Source organism: Macaca mulatta, chromosome 7 (genome assembly GCF_049350105.2).
Source record: "Macaca mulatta isolate MMU2019108-1 chromosome 7, T2T-MMU8v2.0, whole genome shotgun sequence".
In the NCBI taxonomy this organism is placed as follows: domain Eukaryota; kingdom Metazoa; phylum Chordata; class Mammalia; order Primates; family Cercopithecidae; genus Macaca; species Macaca mulatta.
The window spans coordinates 28,837,862-28,863,073 of NC_133412.1; the positions used below are offsets into that span (position 1 = coordinate 28,837,862).

A 25,212-nucleotide genomic window follows, 5' to 3' on the forward strand; every position below is an offset into this window, starting at 1 on the left:
ACAACAAAGCACATCTACAGGATCCAGAAAATAACCTCAAAAGGACAAATCTAAGAGTCATTGACCTTAAAGAGGAGGTAAAGAAAGAGGTAGAGGTGGAAAGCAATAGCAATGGGGAAATTCCCAAGCCTACAGAAAGATATCAATTTATTCCAAGGGGTAGTAACAGAGAAATTCCCAAGCCTACAGAAAGATACCAATATCCAAGTACAAGAAGGCTATAGAACACCAAGCAGATTTAACCCAAAGAAGACGATCTCAAGGCTTTTAATAATCAAACTCCTAAAGGCAATAAAGAAAGGATCCCAAAAGCAGCAAGAGAAAAGAAACAACATATAATGGAGCTCCAGTATGTCTGGCAACAGAATTTTCAGTGGAAAACTTACAGGCCAGGAGAGAAAGCCATGACATATTTGAAGTGCTGAAAAGAAAAAAAAAAATTACCCCAGAATAGTGTATCTAGTAAAAATATCCTTCAAACATGAAGGAGAAATAAAAACTTTTCCAGACAGACAAAAACTGAGGGATTTCATCAACACCAGACCTGTCATACAAGAAATGCTACAGGAGTACTTAAATCAGAAAAAGGAGGACATTAATGAGCAATAAGAAGTCATCTGAAGGTACAAAACTCACTGGTAATAGTAAGTACACAGAAAAACACAGAATATTATTACACTGTAACACTGGTGTGTAAACTGATCTTAAGTAGAAAGACTAAATGATGAATCAATCAAAAATAATAACTACAACTTTTCAAGATACAGACAGTACAAAAAGATATAAATAGTAATAACAAAAAGTTGTAGCAGGACAAAGTTAAGGAGTAGAGCCTTTATTAGTTTTCTTTAGGCTTGTTTATTTATGCAAACAGTGTTAAGTCATAATTAGCTTAAAATAATGGGTTGTAAGATAATATTTGCAAGCTTTGTGGTAACCTCAAATTAGAAAACATACAGTGAATATATCAAAAACAAAAAGCAAAAAACTAAATCATATCACCAGCAAAAATCACCTTCACTAAAAGAAAGACAGGAAGGAAATAAAGAAGGAAGACCACAAAACAACCAGAAACAAATAACCAATGGCAGGAGTAAGTCCTTACCTATTAATTACTTGGACTAAATGGACTAAATTCTCCAATCAAAAGAAATATAGTGGCTGAATAGGTAAACAAGATTCAATAATCTGTGGCCTGCAAAAAACACACTTCACACATAATGACACACATAGGCTGAAAACAAAGGGATGGGAAAAGATATTCCATGCCAACAGAAACCAAAAAAGAGCAGGAATAGCTATACTTATATCAGACAGATATACTGATATCAGTATCATTATATGTCTGATAGTATGTATCAAATAAAATAGTTTTCAAAACAAAAACTGTAAGAAGAAACAAAGAAGGTCACTATATAACATTGAAGTGGTCAATTCAGCAAGAGGATATAACAATTTTAAATGTATACGTATCCAACACTGGAACACCCAGATATATCAAGCAAATATTAGAGCTACAGAAAGAGATAGACCCCAATACAATCACAGCTGGATACTTTGACATCACTCACAATTGGACATATCTTCTAGACAGAAAAATCAACAAAGAAACATCAGACTTAATCTGTACTATCAAAAAAAGGGACCCAATAGATACTTACAGAACATTTCATCCAACAGCTACAGAATATACATTCTTTTCCGCAGCACATGGATCATTCTCAAGGACAGACCAAATGTTAGGTCACAAAACAAGTCTTAAAACATTTTAAAAAATGAAATAATATCAAGCATCTTCTCTGACCACATTGGAATAAAACTAGAAATCAATAACAAGAAATTCTGGAAACTATACGAACATATGGAAATTGAACAATATGCTCCTGAATGACAACTGAGTCAATGAAGAAATTCAAAAGAAAATTGAAAAATGTCTTGAAACAAATGATAATGAAAACATGACATACCAAAATCTATGAGATACTGCCAAAGCAGTACTAAAAGAGGGAAGTTTATAGCTGTAAGTGCCTACATCAAAAAACAAGGAAGACTTCAAATAAACAACCTAATGATGAATCTTAAAGAACTAGAAAAGCAAGAGCACACCAAACCCAAAATTGGTAAAGGAAAAGAAATAATAAAGATCAGAGCATAAATAAATGAAACTGAAACAAAGAAAACCATACAAAGATCAACAAAACAAAAAGTTTTATGAAAAGATAAAATAAAATTGACAAACTTTTTCCCAGACTAAGAAAAAGACAAAGAAGACCCAAATAAATAAAATCAGATATGAAAAAAGAGCTATTACAACTGATGCCAAAGAAATTCAAAGGATCAACAGTGGCTACTATGAGCAACTATATGTCAATAAATTGGAAAATCTACAAGAAATGGACAAATTCCTAGACACATACAACCTATCAAGACTGAACCACAAAAGAAATCCAAAACCTGAATAGATCAGTAAAACAAGTGACAAGATCAAAGCCATAATAAACAGTCTCTAAGTAAAGAAAAGCCCAGGATCCAATGGTTTTGCTCTGAATGCTACCAAACATATAAAAAAGAACGAATACCAACCCATTCAAATTATTCGAAAAACAGAGAAGGAAGGAATACTTTCAAACTCATTCTATGAGGCCAGTATTACCTTGATACCAAAACCAAACAAAGACACATCAAAAAAAGAACACAGGTCGATAACTCTGATGAATACTGATGCAAAAATCCTAAACAAAACACTACCAAAGCAAATTCAACAATATGGTTAAAATGATTAAAAGATCATTTATCATAACAGGGATACAAGGATGGTTCAACATATACAAATCAATCAGTGTGATACATTTCATCAACAGAATGAAGGACAAAAACCGTATGATCATATCAATTGATGCTAAAAAAGCATGATAAAATTCAACACCCCTTCATGATGAAAACTCTAAAAAAAATCTGGGTGTAGAAGGAACATACCTCAACATAATAAAAGCCATACAGCACAGACCCACAGCTAGTATCATGCTGAATGGGGAAAAACTGAAAGCCTTTCCTCTAAGATCTAGAACACAACAAGGATGCTCACTTTCACCACTGTTGTTCAACATAGTGCTGAAAGTGCCAGATCAGGCAATCACACAAAAGAAAGATATATAAAAGGCATCCAAATTGGAAAGGAAGAAGTCAAATTATCCTTGTTGGCAGACGGCATGATCTTACATTTGGAAACACCTGAAGACTCCACCAAAAACCATTAGAACTGATAAATTCAGTAAAGTTACAGGATATCAATCAACATACAAATATTAGTAGCATTTCTATAGGCCAACAGCAAAAAAATTGAAAAAGAAATTTTGAAAAAGTAGTCGCGGCTGGGTGCAGTGGCTCACACCTGTAATCCCAGCACTCTGGGAGGCTGAGGCAGGCGGATCACGCCGTCAGGAGATCAAGACCATCCTGGCTAACACAATGAAACCCTGTCTCTACGAAAAAGAAAAAGAAAAATTAGCCGGGCATGGTGGCACGTGCCTGTAGTCCCAGCTACTCCAGAAGCTGAGGCAGGAGAATCACTTGAACCCGGGAGGTGGAGGCTGCAGTAAGCTGAGATCGCGCCACTGCACTCCAGCCTGGGTGACAAAGACTCCGCCTCAAAAAAAAAAAAAAAAAAAAAAAAAAAAAAAAAAAAAAAAAAAAAGTACGCCGGGCGTAGTGGCTCAAGCCTGTAATCCTGTAATCCCACCGCTTTGGGAGGCCGAGACGGGTGGATCACGAGGTCAGGAGATCGAGACCATCCTGGCTAACATGGTGAAACCCCGTTTCTACTAAAAAAATACAAAAAACTAGCCGGGCGAGGTGGCGGGCGCCTGTAGTCCCAGCTACTCCGGAGGCTGAGGCAGGAGAATGGCCTAAACCCGGGAGGCGGAGCTTGCAGTGAGATAAGATCCGGCCACTGCACTCCAGCCTGGGCAACAGAGCAAGACTCCCTCTCGGGGGAAAAAGAAAAAAAAAAAAAGTCATTTCATTTACAATAGCCACACACAAAATTAAGAACCTAGGAATTCACCAAAGAAGTGAAAGATCTCTATAACGAAAACTGTAAAACACTGAATAAAGAAATTGAAGAGGACAAAAAAATGGAAAGATATTCCATGTTCATGGATTGGAAAAACTGATATAGTTAAAATGTCCATACTACCCAAAGCAATCTACAGATTCAATGCAATCCCTATAAAACACCACTGATATTCTTTATAGAAATTTTTAAAAGATCTAAAATTTATATTGAACCACAAAAGACCCAGAATAGCCACAGCTATCCTAAGCAAAAAGAACAAAACTGGAAGAATCATATTATCTGACTTCAAATTATACTACAGAGTTACAGTACTCAAAACAGCATGGTACTGGCACAAAAACACACACACAGACCAATGGAACTGTGTTTCATTGAGAATCCAGATACAAATCCACACATCTACAGTGAACTCATTTTTGACAAAGGTGCCAAGAACATACAATGGAGAAAAGGCAGTCTCTTCAACAAATGGTGCCAGGAAAACTGGATATCCATATGCAGAAGAATAAAACCAGACCCCTATCACTAACCACATACAAAAATCAAATCAAAAAGGATTAAAGATTTAAATCTAAGACCTCAAACTATGAAACTACTACAAGATAACATTGGGGAAACCTTCCAGGACATTGGTCTCAGCAAACATTTCCTGAGTAATACACAACAAGGACAGGAAACCAAAGCAAAAATGCACAAATGGGATCACATCAAGTTAAAAAGGATAGGATACAATCAACAAAGTGAAGAGACAACCCACAAAATGAGAGAAAATATCTTCAAACTACTCATCTAAAAAGGGATTAATAACCAGAATATATAAGAAGCTCAAACAACCCTATAGGAAAAAATCTTAATATCTAATCAAAAATGGGCAAAATATTTGAACAGATATTTCTTAAAAGAAGACATACAAATGGCAAACAGACATGTGAAAAGGTGCTCAATATCAGAGATCATCAGAGAAATGCAAATCAAAACTACAGTGAGATATCATCTCACCCCAGTTAAAATGGCTTATATCCAAGACAGGCAATAACAAATGTTGACATAGATGTGGAGAAAAGAAAACCCTCATATGCTATTGGTGGGAATGTAAATTAGTACAACCATGATAGAAACAGTTTGGAGGTTGCTCACAAAACTAAAATAGACCTACCATACAATCCAGCAATTTCACTGCTGAGCACATACCCAAAAGAATGAAAATTAATATATTGAAGAGGTATCTGCACTCCCATGTTTGCTGCAGCTCTGTTCAAAATAGCCAAGATTTGGAAGCAACCTAAGTATCCATCAACAGATGAATAGGTAAAGAAAAAAAAATGTGGTACTTATACACAACAGACTACTAATTGGCCATAAAAAAGAATGAGATTCCGTCATTTTGCAGCAACAAGGATGAAACTGGAGGTCATTATTTTAAGTGAAATAAGCCAGGCACAGAAATACAAATATTGCATGTCCTCACTTATTTGTGGGAGCTAAAAATCAAAACAAGTGGACCCATGGAGATAGGGAGTAGAAGGATGATTACCAGAGGCTGGGAGGGGTAGTAAGGGATTGGCGGGAGGCAGGGACGGTTAATGGGTACAAAAAAAATAGTTAGAATTAATAAGACCTAGTGTTTGATAGCACAACGGGATGACTATAGTCAATAATTTAATTGCTCATTTTTAAATAACTAGAAGAGTATAATTATATCGTTTGTAACACAAAGGATAAATGTATGAGGTGACAGATACCCCATTTTCCATTATTTCATTAAGAATTGCATGCCTATATCAAAACATCTCATGTACCCCACAAATATATACATCTACTACGTACCCACAAAATTTTAAAAAAATTTTTTAAACCTGCAACTAACATTATATGTAATGATCAAAGACTGAATGTTTTTCCTCCAAAAATGGGAAGAAGGCAAGAACATCTAATCTCACTTCTTATTCAACATGGTGTTGGAAGTTTTAGTTACCACAACAAAATAAGAAAAACAAAAATCATACAGATTAGAAAGGAAGAGATAAAATTGTTCCCATTTATAATGACACAATTATTTACATGGAAAAGTCCCAGAAATCTACCAAAAACACTCCTACACCTAATATATGCATTCAGCAATGTTACAGGATACAAGATAAACACACAAAATTCAATTGCATTTGTATATTCAATCGTATTTGTATATTCAACTGTATTTGTATATCCCGACAGTGACTACCTGGACATCAACATTAAAAAGACAGTACCATTTACAATCAGTAGAATAAATGAAATACTTACGTATAAACCTAACAAAACATTCACAGGACATGCATGCTGAAGACCACAGGAGAGGGAGATTGGGGATACTATTGAAAGTTGTTTACTATATATATATTTATACATGTTTACATTATAAATATATATATATTTATATATATATATTTAGAGATGGGGTCTCACTATGTTGCCCAGGCTGGTCTTGAACTCGTGGGGTCAAGCAATCTTCTCATCTCAGCTTCCCAAAGTGCTGGGATTACAGGTGTGAGTCACTGTGCCTAGCTACATTATATTTTGAGTACTGTACTATTATTTGAAGGTAGACTATGAGAGGTTAAAGATGCATATTATAAAACCTTGAGGTACCACCAAAAACAAAACACTGAGTATAACGGAGAACAAATAGAACCATAAGAAAATACAAAATCCCCCAAATCATGTGGAATGCCATCAATGGCAGAAAACTAAAAACAGGCAAAAATTCCCATTTTCAAAAAGGAAAAGAGCATACTTCCGCAGGGCAGACTGAGGAGCTTAATGTCTATCTAGTACAATGTTTTGGTCACCAAGAGATGTCAAGGTGTGTACATTATACCTATCATATATTAAAACAAATCACCTCATGTAACTTTGACTTTCTTCTTTGACTGCAGAAGGTAGAAAGAGTGTATTTTATTTCAGAAAGTATATGACAGGCTGTCTCACAGAAATCCTTGAAACAAGCTGGAAAACATTCCAAAAAATGAAAATGGAGAAAGATTTCAAATGTATATTGCTAGGTTCTTTCTTCAGACCTGCCTGTTTATCATATTAATAACTGACTCAGATAATGTAGATATAACACTCTTCAAATAGGCTGGTGACATAGTCATAAAGCAGTAACAAATATATTAAATAACATAATCCAGATTCAAAAAGATACTGAGAGACTGGACTGTTTAGTTGCGCTCAGCAAGATGAAATGTAATAGGAAAAAACAGGTCCACATTTGGACCCCAAATCCAAATGCACAAATATAGAATGGAGAAGACAAGGCTTAGCAGAGGGCAGGGACAGGGAAAGACTTCGGGATATTGAGAGTCAGCTCATGATGAATCAGTTACATACAAAGAATGTGGAGTGCCTGTCAAAACATAAATGTATCTAATGAGCGAGGTCACAATATTGCTGTTTTAGTCATCCTACAAGGCTCAGAGTACAGACAAAAGGAAACCTGCTCAGAAGAGTAACCAGGGTCAAATGTAAAACAGTTAAAGAAACTTGACAGGCACAGGGGGAGCAGGTTTGGCCTGAGGTAGTAAGGTTCACGGGTTACAAGAAAGCTGTCTTTAAATATCTTGAGGTGTTCTCATATGCAAGAAATATTAGATTTACTATAAGTAGAACTAGCACTAACAAGTAGAATTTACACAAAATAAATAGCATTTAAATATGATTGTGTGAGCTATTCAAGGACAGAATGAGCTGCATTTAGAGTTCAGTCTCCCTCATCGGTGGCCAGATGACAAATTGGCAGGAATGAAGCAGAGGGGAATAAAGTATCAGATGGCTGGTGAGACCAGGTGACCTTTAAAGTATCTTCCAATTCTAGTTCTATGATTCTATTTTTCTAGACTTTCTCTATGCCAAACCTTAAGCTCCAATCCAAATGGTTTTCTCACTGTTTCTGGAACAAGCTTTACATATGTACTTTCCCGTATCTACACTTACTTTCAGGCAATTTTCTCACTCAGGCAAAGACAAAGAATTTATCTTTCTAAATCTTATCCACCTATCAAGAATGAACCCAAATACTGCCCTTAATAAAGACTTCCATGCCTACCTTAATCTGATCTCTCTCTCCTCTGAATAATGAAACACTTCTAGGGCCATCCTTTTGGCAATTAATTACGTATCATCCTTAGACTTCTCGTCTTATGTCTTAAACTGCTACTTAACTTTTTATTAATACGTTTTCTCTACAACTAAATTAAAAGCTCCTTAAAGGTAGATCTGAAACTTACATTTTGTATTCCCTTTACATCTAGGAGAACACAGTAGATGCTCAAAAATAGTCACTGGTTTTCAATACTGGAAATATTTTTATTAGAATAGTCATTTTTATAGGTAAATGGAAAATCTGTTCAACTCTAGATACTATCATATATGACTTCTAGCTCAGATACAGAACTATCAGAATGAGATGCTGCCACCCACTGATAACAAATTCTAACCAGAGAATTTTTTTAAATGGTCAATCAAGCTTGAAAAAGTTCCAGTTTTCCAACCTAAACATACAGCTTGATAAAGATGTCTTAAAACCTTTTTTGAGCAAAGTAAGATTAAAAGAACCAAACTAGAGAGTAAAATATGTTACAAACAAATAATATTTTCGAAAAAATCCTTTTTATTCCTTTTTATGTAAAATGTATTAATGTGTGGTATGTACACTAAAATTTTGATTCATATACCTTGGAACACAACTTAGGAAAAAATAAATGTGTCATATATATGTCATATGCAGCCCAGAACATATGCTTACTCCCTAAACAGCAACTAACAAATATAGGTCCTAGACAAAGTCAAAAGAGACTTATCACCTTAGATAAATTAATAAAGATTATTAAATACTTACTGAAGATTCTGGGTCTGACAATTCATCCAATAATTTCCTTGCATCCACTACAGCTTGATAGAGTCTCAGATTTTTGCCATCAGAAGCAACAAAGCAAGCACTTGCAGAATTGCAATATGTGCCTGAGAAAGGAAAACAAGAACTCTGGGTTCTAAACATGTAGTTTATTTTTCTTATTGGCTAAAGGATAAGAAACAAGTATTCACATTTTTCTTTTTAGGCTTAACCATGGTCTAGAATCATAATTAAACAGGTACAATAAGTAGATACAAAATTATTAACAAAAAAATTTAATTTAAAAATGGATTGAGAAGGTTAAAAACTTCTAAAAAAAGTTCTAAAAATAAGTCTCATGCCTGTATTCTGAATATTAAAAATCACCTTAATAATAAAACTGAATACTTACTAAAAATCATCTTAATAACAACAATATAAACCATTTTGTATATAACAAATAATAGTTTAAAAGCTTTTGTTAATTTCACAATTACAATGAACACTTACCTAGACAGTAACTGGGAATGAGAGTTGGAAGCCAAGCCACGTTAGAGAACGCTGAGGTATGTAAAGAGTTAATTCGAGCCAATTCTGATACTCCTCCAGTGTATGACAAAGGTCCTATTGGGTCTACACGCCACAGAATAAGTTCACTGTAGATCGCATTTGGGTCATGAAATGTACGAGTTGCTGCATTTCTAAGAGGTTGTTTTGAGGAACCTTTCATATGTTTTACAGGGTCCATTAATCTACTTAATTTATTGTCTGAGTCCCACTGATAATCTGATTCAGGAGTCAACAGAGCATTATGATGAGAGGATGTCAATAACAATGGTAAAACTGAATGACATGCCAGGTCATTGAGGTGAAATCGATGACCGCAATATCTAAATTTGTGAGATACAGTTAGAACAGTGGTAAAGGCAGACTTATCAGCAAAAGTGACTGCCCACTGATTTAAAGAACCATCTATGTGTTTAGAAATCATCATCACTGTGGGAGCTAAGATGTTCATATTTGTACTGTGTGATCTAGAGTGTGGCTGTGATCCGTGAGGACTGCCTACAGACATCCCCTCCCGGTGTAACAAGGTGTGGTCAGAATCTTTTGTCGCATTTATACAGGCATACATCATGATATTTTTACTAAGAGAGCTAGCATCACCAGAGGGAAATGCAACAGGAATCCGAGAAGAAAAAGAAACCTGAAAAACATAATTATATGATTCAGTACAAACAGTTTACCTCCTCTCAAAAAAAAGACTTCTCAAAATACCAAATCTCAGCTTCTTCTCAAAAAATGTCATTTTCAACCTCTTTATGGTTCAATCCCTTTCTTCTATTTACGAATATCATATCTCTATTCGTGGCCTAAGAGAAGGCTGAAGAAAAAAAGTTCAGGTGCTTTGCTTGTACAACAAAATGACCACCAGCCACAGATCTAAACAGCAATAAAGTTGAGAGAGATGACAAGTAAAGGCAGCTTCGTTTAGCTCATCAAATTGGGCACAAGGATGAGCTCATCCTGATTCATATTTTCAGGGTAGTTTCTTAATCTTATTCAAAATATTATTAATTAATTCCCCCCAAAATCAACACATATTTAAATATTCAGTATTGCATTTCAAGGCCAAATTCATTATCTTCTAACTAATCAAGTTTGCTAAGCTTATGGTCACTGATCCCTTCTGAAAGCAAGAAGTATTCTTTACTCAGATGCTTATCAAAACCAAAATTTTCAGTAATTCTACAAACATGCTAACTCTACAAAGCATTTATTTCTTTTTATTGTTTTAAGAAATGTAATAACTATTTCATCAATAAAATATACCTGGACTTGTCTAAATATTCCAGGATTATATTCATCCAAATACTTTACATGCCACACTAGAAAGGTACCATCTACAGGATGTATTGTAAAAAGCATATCAGGATTCTTATTCCATTCAGTTAGCAGCGTTTCAATCTTCCGATCAAGCAGAACCGTAGGCAGTGGCATTGGTACACTAAGTCGTGAATAAGTTCTAGGACTTCCTTCTCTTTCTCCATCTTCATGTTCCGATGATCCTGTACCTGCCTCAGATTCTCTATCCAGGGATAAATCTGAACCAGAAAATATATTTATCAATACATGCATTAAGTAATTCATTTACATACTAGACTACAAATAAACGGCATACTATCTTTAAAAACTATAAATCTCTTTTCCAATTTACAGTCAGGAAAAAAAAAGGAAACTTTTGTCTGAATTGAAAGTTACTATAGTTACTACTTTTAGATAAATTAAAACTTCATTCACCCTATCATTATTACTACCATTAGCAAAACCTGTTCCCCAGAAAAGGCTATGGCTTCTAAAGACTCAAAGAAATATGTTATAACAAAACATATAGTTAGATGATGTTTGCAGGACCTAGCAGAGTGCCTGATCCAAGGCAGATGGTCAGTAAATACTTGTGTAACAAATAGAAAAGTAAAAAGGAGGAAGAGCGGGAAGGAAGAATTCAAAACTAAAAGTGGTACCACAGAAGGCTGTTAACTTTGGAGTAAGAAAAACCTGAACACAGGATACTAACCATGGTCTAATTTCATATGTAAACCCCGTTCTCTATCCTCCTGTGAATGTTCCTCATCTTCTCTATCTGCATCATCACTTTCATGATCTACCTGCTTATCAGAAAGTTTTCGTAACTGATGCATAAATATTTCTGTAGATGACGTAAAATGAAATTCCTTGTTGTTTAACCAATGAACTACAAAGCCCCCATTTCCATCATCAACATTAAATGCAGTGCCAACCAAGACATTTGGAATATCTGTGGAAATAAAAAAGATTTCAATATAAATTTTTTTATTTCTTTAAAAACATGACAAGTGCTTACAATGAATAATCTATACAAAGAAAAGGTGCTAAACAAGTCAACATAATTTTAGCAGCATTTGTAAAAACGTTACCTGAATTTAATGGTAAATGTAAATCTTAAGAATGATAGATTTATACGAAATTAAACTATTAACTTAAAAACAAAATACACAAATGTATCAACCTTCAGTGAATTCTAGTTTGGGGACAGGAGATGAAAAATTAAAGCAGAAAAGCAGCCATAAAAGAGATAACTGGAGAAGTTTAAATATGAACTGGATATTAGATATTATGGAATTACTTATCATTTTCTTAGGTATGATGATATTATGATTATGTGAGAGAAGTTTAGGAGATACTTGCTAATGTAAGGGTGATACACCATGTTAGGCGTAACTTATTTTGAAAAGACTAAGAAAACATTTCGACTGTGTGCTCATGCCTGTAATCCTAGCACTCTGGGAGGGAGAGGCAGGTGGATTGCCTGAGCTCAGGAGTTTGAGACCAGCGTGGGCAACACAGTGAAGCCCCATCTCTACTAAATACAAAATACAAAAAATTAGCCCAGCATGGAGGGGTGTGCCTGTAGTCCCAGCTACTTGGGAGGCTGAAGCAGGAGAATTGCTTGAACCCGGGAGGCAGAGGTTGCAATAAGTCGAGATCACTCCACTGTACTCCAGCCTGGGTGACAGAGCAACACTCCGTTTCCAAAAAAAAAAAAAAAAAGAAAGAAAAAGAAAAGAAAACATTTCACACACATACACACACAGACATTTGCCACACATAAAGCAACTGTGGCAAGATGTTAACAACTGTTGAATCAAAGTGAAGAATATAAAAGTATTCACTGTACTATTCTTCCAACCTTTCTCAGTGTTTGAAACTTTACTAAAAACCTGTTGGGAAATAACATGAAGAAAAAACACAAGGCGGCAGGCAAAATTCTAAGAGAGAATTTCTCCATTTGAGGTAACTGAAATTTATGAAGTTGATGAGGTCATGTAAGACAGTATAAATTGGCCAGGGTGGTGGCTCGTGTCTGTAACCCCAGCATTTTTGGAGGCCAAGGCAGGAGGATCACTTGAACTTAGGAGTTTGAGACCAGCCTGGGAAACAGAGAAACACTGTCTCTACAAAAAATACAAAAATTAGCCAGGAGTGGTGGCACACACCTGTGGTCCCAGCTACTCAGGAGGCTGAAGTGGTAGGATTGCCTGAGCCCAAGAGATCAAGGCTGCACTCTAGCCTGGGTAAAAGAGCAAGACCCTGTCCCCCTCCGCCCAAAACATGGTGTAAATCAAAAACTTAATCTCCTTAATTTCAATCCATGTTATAAATAATTCATCAACAGAAGGAAAAATTGTCCTTTGCAAAAAGAAGTGAAAATCTAAAGATAAAATGCATGGACATTCTGGTAATGTTCTACTATAATAAATATGAATGCTAAATAATGCTTTAAATTGTTCTTTCTTTCCAGTTCCTGGATGACCATCCTGGTTTTGTGATAAAAATGAAACAAATCATATAAAATAGGATTTGTGAATCAGCAATCCTATAAAACACTACATCACCTATGTGACTATGTAGTAATCTTGCTCAAAGTGTTAAACCTAAATCTTACGAACAAATATTCAGACTGTGAGACATTTTGAAAGAAAACTGAGAGACAACTTTTTGAGACTGACAGATTGTTTTTTTGACAGTTGAGAGAGGGACTGTTCTAGATTGGAGGAATTTAAAGAAAATAATCTGCATTTAAGACAGGAATCTATATTTGCATATGAACTATATATTACATGATATTATTTTATCCATGTTCCTCACATGCAATAACAGTATTAGAGTTATGGAAGCAAATTCCCTTTTTACTAAAAGATATATTCTTAAATATTTAGGAGGTGAAGGGTAATGTAATCAACAGCTTTACTTTCAAATAGTTCCGCCAAAAATAAGGGAGGAGGCAGCAAAGACATATCTATACAGGCGGAGAGGGGAGAACAAAAGAATAAATGACAAGATGTTAATATGTGGTAAATCTGGGTAAGTGGTATATAGATATTTGCTGTACTATTTTTTCAACTTTCTTGTAGTTTCAAAAAATTTTTTGAAAAAAAGGTGAAGAGGACAAGTCCTAACGATATAAAATTATTTGCATTTAGTAATCTATTTGGTCAACTTAAATGTTATATTTACATGCAGTAACTAAAAATGCATGATGTTAAACATTTTTAAGAAAATTATTTTTAAAATAATATGTAGGTAAGTTAGGATGAGCATGAATAAAATTAGTGATGGTTAGTAAAGAAGCTGGAGAAGACCAGGGTCCAGTGGCTGCAAGAACATATCCAGTCCTTAGGCTCAAATGATGTGACAGAATGTGCATCCTCTGTGATCCTATTCTATCTAATTAGGATAGTGTACACAGTTAAAAAGCCAAAGTCTCTAAAATGTATTGAATTTACTGCAGACTATCACGAGTTGCATTTTGTTTTGAAGTTAAATTTTTATCACAGTAATTCAAGAAAAGGTCCTTTTAAAAAGGTTAAAATTTCATAAAAATCTAAAACCATAAACATTTTGAAAACAAGTTAATGTATAAAGACATTCTTAGAATACAATTAAGATATTAGATCAGAACGGATAATATAAAGAAAATAACATTTAATCAGATGGCAAAGCACTGTCCAATAGAAATATAATGCAGACCAAAAATGCAAGACATGTTAAGCAATTTTAGATATTTCAGTAGCCATGTTTCAGAAGGTAAAATGAAACAGGTAATATTAATTTTAATAATATACTTTATTTGACTCAACATATACAAAACAGTATTTCAACAAGTAATCAATATGAAATAAAATTATTAATGAAATAGTTTTCATTATTTTTTATACTAAGTCTTGGAAATTCAGTGTGTATTTTACAGCATATCTCAGTTTGGACCAGCCACATTTCAAGTGCTCGAACAGCTAATACAGGGCTAGGGGCTACTCTATAAAACAACACATATCTAGAGTCACCACTGAAGATCACCCTTTTAGAATTCTATTTACTAAATACTGTATTTACATACAGAAACATTTAAAACTAAAAGCCCCTTCACTCTGAAGCAACAGACCTCCAGTTCAATAACATACAACTATAATTTTATATAAAACTTTATATAGTTCTGAGCAATGTAATATAAAATTTATAGCCTTTCTCATAAATTTCCATGCAGAAGGAAAACATATTGCCTTTAAAATAGAAGCTCACAAATATGTGTGCCAACAAAGAACCTGCCTCAAAATACTTCTCAGCCACATAGGGGAAAAAGGGAAAAGAAAATATTCAAGTTAGAAGGAAAAATGTTTTCCTTAGTATAGGACAAGAAAGTCTACAAGGGTAGAAAACAAGATATGCTGAGATATAAGAAAAACTTTGTAAAAATATATTTAGAGGAGGTTATAAAGAAGAGTTGGGAAGATTTAAACTATAAAGTGAGGGAAATTACACTAATTTACCAGGCTGCCACCACTTGTGACATCAGGTTCAGTTAAAGCTCTAATTTACTGGGAAACCTTGTTATAGACTAGACAAAGATGCTCAGAAATAGTTACTGAAGTTAATACGCTGAGAATCACATAGTCCCAATTCAAAAAACGGTACTCTATATTGCATCTCTATTCCAATTAAGTATTTTAAAGGCAACATGAAATAATAAAATAAAAAATAGGTTATAAAAGTAGTTCCACTTTTCTATTTATTTACCTGACTTCAACATATTTATGGGAAATAAAACTTTATCCTTTACCTGTGGCAGGGTTGATGCTTGCTGCAATATGAAAATGACAGAGTGCATTTGCATGGTGGGAAATGTGTCTTTGAACTTCATGCATTGCTGTCTGGTCGGGCATTAATTCAGCATGAGTTACAAGAACAGATGACCTCCTCTGTCCTTTCCTTAAATTTTTCAAATGGTGTATTGTCTAAAATAGAAAAATAGCTGCTGAGCCCAACTCTTTAAGGTCTAATAAACACCAACCAAAATACTCTTAATTATTAAAAGGTTTCAGATTTTTTTCTCCATAAAAACCTGATCATTTTAAAGGGAACTTTTTAAATTACAGTAGAACTAGTTTGGATGTATTCTCTACAGTTCTTGTAAACTTTTAGTTCGAGGCAAAAAGTAGTGTGCAAAAATATGTATTCATGTTATCTACAAAACATGAATAAAAATTCCCGTTAATATTAGAAGGTCCAAAGATTTTTTTTTTCAGGATATCCTAGCACTGAGACAGAATTTTCTAGTCATAAGAGTAAAAAAAAATTCCTGAGTCTTCCTACCAGGAAGAATACTGCCTCCCCAATATTGCCTCTCACTTAGAATGAAACAGTCAGCTAAATAATCAAATTCATGATATCGATTATAAAGAAAAAAACAGGGTATGAAAATACAGAATAACAAGAGGAACCTACCCAGATAGGAGTAGACAAGGAAAGACCTCATTAAAGTGTTGACCTTTAATTTGTTTAAATTGTTTTAAACAATTTGCAAATTGGATGTGTTTAAATTGAGATAAATCTATATGATTAAAATTCTTCATTAGCATGTGTGATCATGTGGACTATTTTAGACATGGGGCCATGTCATCCTTGGCATTATCTTTTTTCTCCATGTCACGGCCTCACCTGGCAGTAATTCCTTATTCTGTAACTTAACCCACTCCCAAGACCATGTTTCATAATAATTTTCTATTCTTTTCCTTTGTTCTCCACATTCAATTAAATAAAGTATAAAATGTTATCAATCCCTCTTCATTAAAGTAACATATCTGGTATATCCTCTCAATTTCTACAGCCCTTCTCATTTTACCTATGGAAAATAGTATCAGGTCAATGGTGTGTGCCCCACCTCTGGTCTCCCACTATGGAGTTGCTTATTGCTTTGATAACAGGGTTAAGATGGACATTAGAGACCCCCTGGTCCAAACTGCCTATCAAATTATTTTCACTGGATCTTTGACATTTACTATTATTTTAAATTAGACTGACAAGACTGATCTAATACTGGCTATTTTCTCCTAGAAACAAAAAATATAACTTAAGAATATATACAATTATATAGACCTAACAGTTAGGAGTTCCATAGGAAACGATAGGATGTCAGAAAGCAAAGTGACTTGTAAGTCAGACACTTATGCTTTTTCTTTTAAAAACTATCTTAACATATTAATAATATTACTAAAAGACAGTAAAAACTTGTCAAATCACTGGTTACATATTTACTCATATTTCTGTTCTATTTTACATGGCAATAATTCAATTTAACAAACACTTGAAAAGCAATATATCAGGTACTATGGAGGATACAAAGATGTCTAAAAGCCCTTAGTTTCCAAAGGCTCATATATAATTTGAAAATAAAATACGTTACATAAGTAAATGATCATAAATATCTAGTTAAAAATTAAGCACTTTGTCCTACTAAATATCAGTATCAAAATAAAAGATAACTGTTTTGCCATCTGCTTTTAATTTCACTTACATTTTAAATATTGAAAAAAATGTAAAAATAGCGCCCAATCACAGGCAGTGATATAGTTTGGATACTTGACCCTGCCTAAATCTCATGTTGAACTGTAATCCCCATTGCTGGAGGTAGAGCCTGGTGGGAGATGTTTGGGTCATGAGGCGGATCCCTCATGGCTTGGTGTTGGTATTGTCTTTGCAATAGCGAGTGAATGGTCATTTAAAAGTTGGTGGCACCTCCCCCCAACTTTTTCTTGCTCCTGCTTTTATACCATGTGATGTGCTGGCTCCTGCTTCAACTTCTGCCATGGGTAAAAGCTCCCTGTGGCCTCCCTAGAAGCCAACCAGATTCTGGTGCCATGTTTCCTATAGAACCAAGAGGCAATTAAACCTCTTTTCATTATAAATCACCCAGTTTCAGACGTTTCTTCATAGCAGTGCAAGAATGGCCTAATACAGACAATATCTGAGGAGGGCTGCTTCATACAAAACTTTTAAGGACCACATCCTTAACCTGTCAAAGTTGTACAATATTTCTGCTTGGTAAAATGGCAAAGCCACTTTGACTATGCAAGCTTTAAACTGTTAATGTAAATATATAAAGTAAAAGTATAGTCAATAATATAGAGTGTAACAAATTAAGTATAAAAAGTTATAAAATATTACTGCATAATATTATCTCAATCTTATAAAGAAAAATACACATATTCACATGACTAGAATAGTTGAATTATAAATTCCATTATTTCTTCTCCTTTTCTTAATCCAATTCTAGCATACATTATTTGAATAAAAAAGTCACAAGAAAAGTAGTAAACTAAGTTTACTATAATACATTTCTGACAATTTAAAACATGCATATATCTCATTGTATTACCTAATCATATGGGACACAATCATTTGTGCTATATGTTATAATCTAATTTCTTATAAAGCACTTTTATTTCATACTGTATTTAAAAATTAGAAAAATTATTTCATTTTCAAAATATTCAATCATGGAAACTCCAAAGAAGTTCAGTTGTGTCTAATATCTTAATAAACATGTTTATTCTTAACGAACAAAATAGTCATTTTTAACTAGAACAATAAAATTTTAATCTTTATGAAACAAAAGCAAAATATTTTTAATTACAACTAATTTCAAGGACCTGTACATATTTTACTAATACTTATTCCTATAGATTTTCACATCTGACATGCAAAAGAATTAAAATAATATTATCTAGAACTTGAGCATAAAATATCAATTTTAAAAAAATTGTTAATAATATTTACCTATACAACATGTCTGAGATCATTAATTTCTGCATTTGGCTTCTTAGTGGAATAAATAAGTAGTCTTACAAGCATAAATGAGAGTTTATTGCTTTTAATTTCACTCATTACATGTACCATGTGTGCCATCTGCATATTAGTTTATAAATTTCCACCAGGCTCACATTATCTTCAAAATTCATTTACCATTTTAAATAATATAATACCTCAAGAGCATGCTGTATTCTGTCTTTGTGTCTTCCAGCATGAGAAAGGTTGCTGGCAATGCTGGAAGTGGTAGTCTCACAAATCTGCTCACCCAAAAGACAGTCTTCTGGTAATAAAGTTTCTGCCCAGAGCCGGCACACACCATCATGACATGAAGTTAATAACACATTACAGACAGAACCCCTAACAACAAAGAGAAATAAAAAAAGGTTAACGTGAATATCAATCCCATCAATTAATTAATATTTTGGTTCTTCATGCATAAAGTTAACATTAGTGCAAAACACGATGGAAAAAAGTAATCAATCAAAGACCTGTGAACATCATAAGAACCGGGAAATTGTTTTGAAAAAAGAACTAGAAATTACTGCTAGATTATACATTCAGGTTCTAGAGGATTATTAGTATCTCCTAAACAAAACATACAAACTAAACAGCAAAAGAAAACCTAATCATTGCAAATTACAGAATGACCATAATAAAAGATCATTAAATGTAATTAAACTATCTGGCTTATAGCAGTAGTTTCACTTTACATCATCCTTCCTATAACCCAAACAGTTACAAATAATTATCTTCATCATAAAACTGTAAGGAGAATATCATTTCAAACTATAAATCCATTTCCATTAAGTTAAAATAAGCAAAAATGGCATGGCATGGAGCAACGAAAGTAACTTACCTCTTGGTTACAAAGGAACAAAAAAATCATTCTCCCTTTAAAAAAAGGCTCACATAGAATCTAAGTCAAAAGTATTCTGCAAATAGATGCAGATGACTTAAGTAGAATAGACTTTTTATTTAGATTCAAAAAGTATATAAATTTCCCATGTTATCATTTACTGAGCATCTCTACAATGTGTGCTATATTTCCTATCAGGCATAAACAATCCTCAGATATATTTAGTAGGCAAAATAACCCTCCCTCAAGAACAAACTAGATTTCTAAGCAAGCTTCTGAGTGCCCAACAGCTTTCTTAGACCTGTATAAAATAATCATTTGTATAAGCTGTTTTGCAGTTTATTTAATCTTCTAAATACCTTTAAGAGGTGCCACAACGATGAGGAAAAAATGTATAATAAAAAATTATTTGAGAAACTTCTGTTGACAGCCCTCAGATTAAAAAAAAAAAAAAAAGTACAACCTGGCCACTTTCTTCAGACTACATTATATGCTTTAACACCATATATATAATTGACACTGATATATTTCCCTTCAGTATGTGCTTTCCTGTTATTTGCAAACATTTTCTTGCTAGGATCTGCTAGTACCACAGTTACTACTAACAATTTCATTGCCTGGACACAAAGTATGTGCAAAGGCCTGTACTAAGCACTTCCCACCCACAAACTACATTTTAGTTTCACAACAACTCTCTGAGGTAGGTACTATTACTACCCTCATTCTACAGAGAAAAACTGAGGCATAGACAGCTTAAGAAATTTAGTCAAAAACTCATGAAGCTAACAGGATTTGATTTCAGGCAGCTTGATGCCACAGCCTATGCTATTAATTGCCACCATGTAAATAAACTAAAAGGACTTTACTTTCATTATTTTTATAAACATAAAAGGATACAAACTAAAGTTGTATGATTCATTCATCTAACCTGGGCATATACTTGCTAGTTTTACGCCATGAAAAACCTGTCACAGCTCGGGGATGTGCCAAGTAAACAAAGGAAAATTGAGTAGAGGACTGTCTCCTTTTCACTTCATGATGATCCTGAGGTATAATTGAAGACTTCCAACCAGTCATAGGATACCACACTTTCAAAAGACAATCATCCTGAAAAATATATAGGTCAATATAATTTGTACATACACAATTCAAATTTTAAGTGGTTTGAAGAGGTTTTAAAAATTAAGCTATATATCTAAAAACTAAAAAGTGACATACATAATACAAAACTTATCTTAAAATTACGTTTATTAAAGAATACTATTCTTGAAAAATAAATGAACCTATTCATTATCAATCTTTTCTGTGTGATAGTGTTTTTCAAATGCAGACAGATGCCAAATTTCCCCATTTAGACATAAATTGGTCAGTGCAGAGAAAAGATTCTGATGCCAGCCCCTTGGATAAGTTAGTTAAGAAAGAATTAGAAAGATTCATGCTGTCTTTTCAGTAATTGTTAACCCTTCCTTTTTGAAGTGGTCTATCACAGTGAAACCCTTCACCCTTCACCTCATGAATATGAATTGTTTCTTGCTCTAAGTCAGGAGTCAGCAAACTTTTCTGCAAAGGGCCAGATGGTAAGTAAGCTAGGCTTTGTGGGCTACACATGTCTATGACAGAGATTCTTCTTTTTTTCTTACAACCCTTTAAAAAGGTAAAAAAAAAAAAAAAAAAAAAACTTTCTTAGCTCTTGGACCACAGTTCTGCGATCTTTACTCTAAGTGATGAGAAAGCATGCAGGTAGCTGTCAGGAATCACCTCTATGTCCACTTAAAATATTTACAAGTATAACAATAGGCACTGACTTAATCATTTTACTTAGTTCTAACAATTTAGTTAAAGGCTAAATAATTGTATTTTAACAAACTATCTTTTATAGTGCTTTATAATCAATAATAAAAACTGCATTAAAGGGAAATAATAAATGTTATCACTTATGCAAAAATATAACCTCTGAGAAATTTTGAAATTACGTATTCCTGAAAAGTATGCATTGGTCCAAATATTTTCATCTGGACTAGACAGACAATTCTGTTTTTTCCATCTTGGTACTCATTCTCAATTTATGCTGCATAATGAAACATACATTTCCATTAATGTCTCATTTTTTTGGATATTTTAATTATACAGCAAATCTTTTAAGTGCTTGCCCTCAGACAGCCACTTAACAATGTACTAGTTGCTTTCCTCCAAGTGTCTTCTTCAGCATAGCATCATTTTCACATAATCAAATTTACAGCACATTCTATGCAGTGGTTTCAGACTATGTAACACAGAAATTCTAGAAGTATCTGAGAGCCCCTCAAAAGTCACAATGGAAATACAAAGAGCCCCACGAGCAGGTGATACTCTAGCCCTTCTCCCACTCCCACCAAGCTCCCCCTCAAATGAAGCAGTCCCTCTTTCATCTGTTATTGTCTACAACTGTAAAACCACAACAAAATTAATCACTGATAACAGAAAGATATCTAGAAAATTCCCAAATATTTGAAAACTAAAAACTTCAAAATTACAGGGGAAATTTTTAAATATGTTGAAAATATGAATGAAAATGAAAGTACAACATATCAAAATGGGAGAGTAGTAGTTACCTGAGTGCATGGGGGAAACTCCTAGCTTTTTTTTTTTTAAGTTCACTTTCGTTTAGTGTTTTTGTGTTATTTATTTATTTAATTTCCATAGGTTTTGGGGGAACAGGTAGTGTTTGGTTACATGAATAAGTTCTTTAGTGGTGATTTGTGGGATTTTGGTGCACCCATCGCCCAAGCAGTATACATTGTACCCAATTTGTAGTCTTTTATCACTCACCCTCCTCCCACCCTTCCTCCCTAGTCCCCAAAGTCCACTGTATCATTCTTATGCTTCTGCATCCTCATAGCTTAGCTCCCACTTATGAGTGAGAATATACGATGTTTGGTTTTCCATTCCTGAGTTACTTTACTTAGAATAATGGTCTCCAATTCAATCCAGGTTGCTGCGAATGTCATTATTGCATTCCTTTTTATGGCTAAATAGCATTCCATGGTGTGTGTGTGTGTGTGTGTATATATATATATGTATATATATCACAATTGCTTTATCCACTCATTGATGGGTATTTGGGCTGGTTCTATATTTTTGCAGCTGCAAATTGTACTGCTATAAACACGCGTGGGCAAGTATCTGTTTCATATAATGACTTCTTTTCCTCTGGATAGATACCCAGTAGTGGATAGCTGGATCAAATGGTAGTTCTACTTTTGTTCTTTAAGGAATTTCCACACTGTTTTCCATAGTGGTTATACTAGTTTACATTCCTAACATCAGTGTAAAAATGTTCCTTTTATATCGCATCCCCACCAACATCTATTATTTCTTGGTTTTTTGGTTATGGCCATTCTTGCAGGAGTAAGGAGGTATTATTGCATTGCAGTTTTGGTTTGCATTTCCCTGATCATTAGTAATGCTGAGCATTTTTTCATATGTTTGTTGGCCATTTGTATATTTTCCTTGCAGAATTGTCTACTGATGTCTTCAGTCCATTTTCTGACGGGATTGTTTGGTTTTTTCTTGCTAATTTGTTTGAGTTCCTTATAGATTCTGGATATTAGTCCTTTGTCGGATGTATAGATTGTGAAGATTTTCTCCCACTCTGTGGATTGTCTGTTTACTCTGCTGTTTCATTTACTGTGCAAAAACTTCAGGAAAGGATATGACAACAAAAAAGAAACCACAGACCAATATCCCTGATGAATATAGATGCAAAAATCCTTAACAAAATACTAGCTAACCGAATCCAACAGCATATCAAAAAGATTATCTACCATGATCAAGTAAGTTTCATACGAGGGTTGCAGGGATGGTTTAACATTCGTAAGTCAATACATATGATATACCACATAAACAGAATTAGAAACAAAATCACATGGTCATCTCAACAGATGCAGAAAAAGCACTTAACAAAATCCAGCATCCCTTTATCATTACAACCCTCAGCAGAATCAGCATACAAGGGACAACCCTTCCCCTCAAGAAATCCTCTCAACCTAGCCCTTGAAAAACCCGGTTTTTCACTCAAAGGCATAATCTTCTCTCAAAGAAAATGCTGCATTTTTAATTATAAATTGACAACTTATAATTGTATAAATTTACAGAGTATGAAGTGATGTTATAATTCACAAATATAACACAATAATTACATCAAGCTAATTAACATATCCATCACCTCAAATACTTAACATTTTTTATGGTGAGAAGACTTGAAATTTACTCTTAGCAATTTAAAAATATACAATATTCTATTACTAACTACACTCACCATACTTCACAAAAGAACTCAAAAGAAGAAAAGATATATTCCATTTTTTGAAGAAAACAGGATACTTTAAATTACTTGCAAATTTTACAAAATAACCAAGTGTCATTTTTTAAAGGGTTCCAATACAAACTTTTTGAACATAAACAAATAAAATTTCAGCAAACATCTCCTAGTAAGCAAACCAGAGAAAATCAATTCTTGAACTAAAGATTTAATCAGGTATGTCTTGTGGGAGAAAAAAGGCTCTTTAGTAAGTAAGGTTTTATTTTAAGCTCAGATAGAAATTTAAAATACTCTTAAGCCTAAGAAAAATTTAATTTACCATATTTGTAAAAAATAGATCTTACCAGCCAAAGTCCTCAATGAACTGTAATATTAAAAATCCTGGAAGTAATTGAATTTGAGTCTCACAACACCTGAAATAAAATCCTGTCATGTGTAGCAGAGGCGGTGGAAAATGCCTTCTAGTGGGAGATCCACACAGTGACCATCTGTTTTATCAACTCAAATCTGGCTTTATTAACAGAAGCAGAACAAATTGTACCAAAAAAAAAAAAACTGCCCAACATTCCAAAGTTACTTTCTGTTCTTTTTATCAGGATAATCTTAATCAGATGTGGTATATTCTCAAAAATGTGAGAAAATAGTTTTTTTAATTCAAGACACATTTGCTCAACCTCCATAGGATCCTCACCAGAAAAGCATTCTTATCTTTCCATAAGAATTATGAAACACTTAACTCTTAGGATAACTGAATATAAACAGCTTAGGGAGACATGACTAACACAATGAAAAAAACACTCATCTAGAAAATAAAATTTTTGTGGACATTTTGACAGTCCATATGTCTCTTTTAGGGAAGGGTAGGCATCCTGTAGTTTGTATCAAGCTACTATTCTTAATTCAATCTAATTACATATATTTTAATATTTTTCGTAAGAACCAATTATTATACATTTGATTATGTCCAGATACAGATTAATTAAAGAGCCAAATTTCACTCTAAGCAAACTCAATGGTTTTCCAACCATTCTCAGGATTAAAAACAAAATCAGTCCTCAACATACTAATAGATAATGATGATGTGCCATAAACTGCCTGTACAACTATGAAACAGTTACAAGATTCACTCAAACAACAAGTATTTATTGAACGAAGCTACTGTGTGAATGGCTGGGGATATAGCTGGGGCAGAGGAAGACACAGAAATAATAAAATATATTTCCTCATCCCACAGAGCTTATTCTCTAGAAAGGAAGGCAACATTAAGTAAGGATATAAATTATTGTTTTAATTACAATTGTGATAAGCACTATAAGAAAGAAGCAGAGGGCGCCAGGAAAGTATTTAATTAGGAAACTTGACCTTGCCTGGGAGATAAGAGGTTTCCTTAAGGAAGTGGTATTTAAACTGAGAGTTGAAGGATA

The 25,212-nt window shown here is 33.8% G+C and overlaps 1 protein-coding gene across 14 annotated transcripts in view; it reads right to left on the reverse strand.

Annotated features, from left to right (window-relative positions):
* The window catches only part of DMXL2 (Dmx like 2), a 173,291-nt gene that overhangs the window by 85,722 nt on the left and 62,357 nt on the right, over positions 1-25,212 (reverse strand). For all 14 annotated transcript variants that reach the window (XR_013395581.1, XR_013395582.1, XR_013395580.1 and 11 more), the window contains 7 exons: positions 20,417-20,595; positions 18,806-18,989; positions 15,604-15,778; positions 11,524-11,763; positions 10,779-11,050; positions 9,456-10,152; positions 8,952-9,073 (listed from right to left, as the gene is read on the reverse strand). Coding sequence is in view for 11 of the 14 variants with exons in the window: in XM_015142247.3 (XP_014997733.1) it covers positions 8,952-9,073; positions 9,456-10,152; positions 10,779-11,050; positions 11,524-11,763; positions 15,604-15,778; positions 18,806-18,989; positions 20,417-20,595 (1,869 nt within the window). In the remaining 3 variants the exon portion in view is untranslated. The remainder of the gene's footprint in view (positions 1-8,951; positions 9,074-9,455; positions 10,153-10,778; positions 11,051-11,523; positions 11,764-15,603; positions 15,779-18,805; positions 18,990-20,416; positions 20,596-25,212) is intronic.